We start from the raw sequence: 6,000 nt of genomic DNA on the forward strand, positions 1-6,000 counted from the left end.
GGAGAGAGGCGTAAGGCAAGGAGATCCCCTTTCACCGTTTCTCTTTATTTTAGCTATGGAGGGATTGAATATTGCATTAAAAGAAGCTGGGTCAAAAGGAGTTTTTCAGGGACTCTCTATACCTAATTCCAATATCCAGCTCTCCCACCTATTCTACGCAGACGACGCCTTGTTCATTGGTGAATGGTCAAAGCAAAACATAAAAAACCTGGCTAGGATACTCAAGTGTTTTCAAGTATCCTCAGGGTTAAGCGTCAACTTCAACAAATCGAAAGTCTATGGCATTAATGTGGATATACATAAGGTCGAGAGGTGGTCTTCACCGTTGGGTTACGAGGCGTGCGCATTACCATTCACGTATCTCGGAGTTCCTGTGGGAGCAAATATGAACCGTAAAAGTTCTTGGATGCCAGTGATTGAAAAAATCAACAATAAACTCTCTGGATGGAAATCAAAGACATTGAGTTTCGGTGGGAGGGTAACATTAGCTAAGTCTGTTTTGGGGAGTCTTCCCACTTACTATTTATCAATTTTTGCAGCCCCTATGGGAGTGATTGAAAACTTGGAGAGAATCCGGAGGAATTTTATTTGGGGAGGGCCTAACAATTCTTTTAAAATCTGGTGGGTAGCATGGGAGAAAATAATTGCCCCTAAAGAGGTGGGTGGCTTAGGCCTGGGACCCATTAAAGCATTAAACTTTGCGCTTCTATCAAAATGGAGATAGAAACTCTAACATGAGGGGAGTGCTTTATGGGCGAGAATAATAAAAGGAATTCATAATCTGGATGAGAGACTTACACATCAGATGGCGTCCAGATACCTAAGTGGTGTTTGGAAAAATATTGATAAATGTAAAATTACTCTTGATAAGCTAAATATTGCAGGTTCTGATGTTATCTGGAGGAATCAAGCGGGAATTGGATGGGACTTGGACTTTAAAGTTGATGCTCAGTTATGTGTTGTAGCACTAAGGGAGAGGATTGATCGTGCAGGCCATTTGATTCCGGATGGTGTATTTCAATGGAGCAAATGGATTCCATTCAAAGTCAGCTGTTTTGTATGGCGTGCAAGATTGGATCGAATTCCATCGGCGGATGCTCTTGATCAGAGGGGGGTACAGGTCCATTCTACACAATGTAGTGCGTGTGTCTCCGGAAGGGAAACATCGGATCACTTGTTACTTAACTGCCCGTTTGCAGTCGATCTTTGGAACCGGATATGGGATTGGTGTGGTGTTCCACCAATGATGTTCTCTAGTATAAAGGAGATGTTAAATTATTCAGCCAAGTATGGGCATTGCCCAAAACGTAGGTTGACATTACTCTCAATCATTTCAGGTGCAATATGGGGTATATGGCGTGCAAGGAATGATAGAATCTTTAACTCAAAATTCATATCCCCGAAATTGGTGTTTGACGGAGTTAGATCAATGGTCCATGTTTGGATCAAGCATAGATATAGGAAAGGAAACTTTGTTTGGGGTGAATGGATTAAATCTCCTTTTTATTTTATGTAATATTTTATATTTTATGTTTTGTAACTGCGGCTCCCTCTAGCTCCTTGTTAGGGGGGTGCCTTTTAATAAAATTGCGGGTTCCAAAAAAAAGTTATATATATATATATATATATATATATATATATATATATATATGTCGTTGGAAAATGCTAGAGCTAGGTTTAAATATGGATTGACATCGATTCTGTGAACGTGTGGAAAATGCTATTCTGTGAGAATTACAAATAAAATATGTCGTTTGATAATATGATTACGTTCAATCTTACATAACTATTGTCATGATCACATATTTTTACAAATTAAATTGTTTATAATGTTATCATAAACTTTTTTTAATTATTCTCATTTTGTCAAAATGTTGTCAGAATGTTTATTGAGTCGTATTCTGTAAGAATGAAAATGAGTGAAAAACGATGCGTGAGAAAATAAATAAATAATAATCAGTGAGAATGCATGAAAATGATGATAGTTGTATGAGGTTGGACGTATTCACATTACTAAACAACCTATTCTCTTAGTAATTCTTATAGAATAGCAATGTCCACACATCTGCACAATAGTTGTCCATCCACATTATAACCTAGCCCTCTAATCACATATCACTTAATTTATGAACAATACCTAAGTCGGGTACTGTTCATGACCCATGTACTGTTCATCGAACTTAGGGTTACTTTAATCCGATCCACTGTCTCTCCTATCCCACCGCTTCCAACTTCTGGAACCTTTCTCTTCAATGCTCTCTTCTACATTCATTGGCGAACCCTCGTTTTTCCATCAAAGACATAGTCAAAATTGAATCTCTCATTTTCTTCAGCTCTTTTTCTCGGTCGCTCTAGACTCACACCGCCACTACCACAATGACCGTCGCCACCGCTGTGGAATCTACCTGAAGAATTGTTGGGCTATTGTTAGTATACTTTTTGGTATCGACTGTTTCAGGTATAGAGCAAAGGGATTACGCCGGCGATACCCATGGCCAATTTCGTTTGCTACCCTAGACTGTTTTGTCTCTTTCATGATTCCCTTCGCTGCTTCAATGCCTTATGGCCTCCTCGTTGCTAGACGCTTAATCCTTCCCGTTTGCCTTTTCAAATAGCTTAATTTCAAGGAAAGGGTGCCCTCAAAATCAAGCTTTATCTTCGACTTTCTATTTTTGTCCTTCTAATTAATGCTACATCTTTTCGTTTATCAAACTAACCTGCTGTTTGGGTCAAGTTTACTCATCTTAGGTTTAATAGAAGAAAGATTTTATAAAGTACAAGTTTTAGTAAATTTGGATGAAGTTATGGCCGCTACCCACCATGTATTCGATGAAATGATTAGGTTCCTCTCACTCTTTTTCTACCATTTAGGATCAAAATCCGATTGGTGCTTTCCAAATAATTTAAAAAGAGTGAGAGGGATCAAAATCCGGTTGGTGTTCTAAGTATTATGTATGATGAAAAGCTCATAAAACTAATAATGCCTAAAGCTGATTGCCCTTTGCACTTTCAAGATTTTTTGGTGTTTGGAAAGAATTATGTTTCTTAAGTTGGTTTATGAAGAAATGTTCATCTTTTGACTTTTGATTTTCAAACTTTTTATATTGTTGCCGGTTAATTTCCATCGATTCAATATCAAGCTTGTCTCCTTTATTGTTGTTCTTTTTTGACTTGATGAACCATGCTTTTTCCATTTTTTTCTATTATATACTATCAGGATAAATTCTGTTTAAAAAATATTTGAAAAAGTTCTTGAATACACGGGGTAATGGAAAGAAAACGTATACATAGGCAAATTTGTAAAAAATGTATGACTAAGAGAGGAATTCATTCCCTTCTCCCAACTTTTTACAAATTACCTTCATTCGATGGAATGGTGGCAATATGAAATGAAATGTTAACAAAAATTTTGCATTTTTTTAGTTTAATTCATTTTTATCATGAGAAAATTTGTGTTTTTTTTTTGTAACGCCTGTGTTTCTGGGCTTGCCATTTTTAATAATGTAATAGTCTAGGTTAACCTTTGTAACTAAATTTGAAATAATAAAAATGTATTATTTGTGAATTGTGTGAATTATGTGATTTATGTGTTTATTTTCTTGATTTTTATAATTTAATGAATTAAGAATAAAATAAGCGTCAAAATTAAAGTGTGAGATAAGCCCGATATCTTTGCATAAAGTTGTAGTGGTCGAAACAAGAATTCCGGAGATATAAGGAATGCCAAAATCCGAGTTATAACGAAGAAGTTATGACCTGTCAAAGTTTCGCAACAGAACCGGCACGACGCCGAGTGACGTAAAATATGAATTTAAGATATAGCGATATTTAGCCTTAGCGATCTAAACGAAAGTTGTAGATTTCGTTAAACCGAGAGCGTGCATAAAAGGAACGCCCAAATCTGACTTCGTATGAGGAAGTTATGATTTTTTTAAGTTTCGACTTAGCAGTATGCAGCCCGAATACTCGATTTGAGATCGGGCGGTTTTTAGCCGAAACAATCTAAATGAGAATCGAAGATCTCTTTGTTAGTAGCGAAACGATGAAAAGATAGGCGAGAACGGACGTCGGACGAAGAAGTTATGATTTTATAACGAAGTTTTCCTGTCCGGGCCTTCTAAAAATAAATAATAAAAAATAAAGTCAAATTACGCCCAGCGTAGTCTCACCTATGCGTGGATATAAAGAACGTCGAAAACGGAGCTCGTATGCGAAAGTTACGGAATTTAGAAGTTTGACGAGTCAAATTACGCCCAGCGTAATTTGAGTACGCCCCGCGTACTCAGGCGGATACAAGTTGCCTGACCAATACTCGAGTGCCATAGATCGACGTATGCAGTGACGTCAAAGTACGCCCCGCGTAACCAAGTTACGCCCCGCGTACTGAGTACACCCTGCGTAATTTGAGATTACGCCCCGCGTAATCCCAGACCCTCAGCCTATAAATAGAACTCGAAATCAGCCATTTTCTCTTGTTCAAACTCTTCCCTCTCTCTAAGTTTTGCCTCGATTTGCGTGCCAATCATATCCCGAAGCCCCGATATCATTCCCGAGCCCCGAAGCAAGATCCGAAGCCCCGAGGATCCCGAAGAGCGTTATTCCCGAGCCGAAGCTCTGCCCGCGAGGAGTTCGATTTTGGTGAAGATCTTCCAGATCTATCGAAGTATACTACTTCTATAATCCGTTGTGCTGTCGGATCATCTTCTGATCAAGTGAGTGTGTAGTTACCTTCTTCCAACACATTATTATAAAGTATTTTATATAAAATACGTGCTATGTGTATATATTTTGTTGTTATATGTGTGAATGTATATTCACTCTCTTCTATCTCATAGATCTGAGTTATTCTCTATGAAATACGTGTTATGTGTGTGTGCCTCATCTGTTATGTGGAATATGTATTGATTAAAGCATGCTATACATGTTTTAAACTATGTATAAAAATGTATATTTTTATCTACTAATATGTTGGGTAGAACATGGGTAGATAGTTGGTGTGTAATAAACAGATGAGAGGCCTCGATGTTGTTTTGATTTAGTCATCTAGCGGAGTTTAGATGACGACCACAGACTTTTCTAGACAGTCTTGTGGAACACTAGCAGGCTCGCCACCTGTAGGTGTTAATGAACTTGCGTGTTCATTCGCTGTACTCCATCCCCCCCACGGTTGCCTTATTTGACATATATTGCCGGGAAACCCCCGAATGCATGTGTTATCGCCCCGATGAAATATTCTTAGACTAGGTCCCTTGTGTTAGTTATTTTAGGGACATAAAGTGAGAATAACGGGAATGGGTAATTGGGTTATCGTTGGTTGATGAAAAAAATTAATTTAATTATTTATTGTGGGTTGAAAACCCTATATGCTCACCAGGCTCCCAAGCCTGACCCACTCAGTTTCTTTGTATTACAGGAAGTGGCGCGAGGGCATAAGATGGATAATCATCAAGTTGTTTTTGTTTACAAGTCTGTATATGTATATATTTGTTGAATGACTTGTAATGTTTATCGTTTATGCTTTATGGTCTGTATCGGAACATGACATCCCGAGTTTTGGTTATATAATGAAAATACATTTCTTTATGAAATGATTTGGTAAATATTATTTTATCATACTTTGTTTTTGGGAACAAATTCCGCATCTCTTTTAAAATCAAAAAGATTTACTCTAAAATTATTTTAAAAAGCATAAATGAAACCGGTCTTTTCTGGCCGTGATTTTGGGGATGTCACAGTTGGTATCAGAGCATTAGTTTAAGCGAACTAGGAATTTGTAGGATTTCTAGACTTAAACTTAGATTGCTAAGTGAAATTTTGAGATGTGTGTCTGTGATATTTTAGACACGAGCACTAGTTTATTTTAGGAGAGTTGCCTAAAATGCTTTTATGTGCTAAATGTTATATGTTGCCATACATGATATTAATTGTTCAGATCTACGGTTTGTTGCCAACCGGATCTGAAGGTTTATGTGTTTAGGATTCTAAGCGTACGTCTACGAT

General features: G+C 37.4%; 1 protein-coding gene across 1 annotated transcript; it reads left to right on the top strand.

Annotated features, from left to right (window-relative positions):
• Positions 1-805: 805 nt before the first annotated feature.
• LOC145089728 (uncharacterized) lies at positions 806-1,516 on the top strand. The gene has a single exon (XM_079028127.1). It carries the CDS (start codon positions 806-808, stop codon positions 1,514-1,516), a length of 711 nt encoding a protein of 236 aa, XP_078884253.1.
• Positions 1,517-6,000: the final 4,484 nt, after the last annotated feature.

The sequence above is a fragment of the Lactuca serriola genome, chromosome 2, assembly GCF_051521515.1.
Source record: "Lactuca serriola cultivar US96UC23 chromosome 2, Lser_US96UC23_V15, whole genome shotgun sequence".
Classification (NCBI taxonomy): domain Eukaryota; kingdom Viridiplantae; phylum Streptophyta; class Magnoliopsida; order Asterales; family Asteraceae; genus Lactuca; species Lactuca serriola.

Bases quoted from the DNA above. Each gene is read 5' to 3' on its own strand.
- LOC145089728 (XM_079028127.1), top strand. From the start codon at position 806: ATGGCGTCCAGATACCTAAGTGGTGTTTGGAAAAATATTGATAAATGT.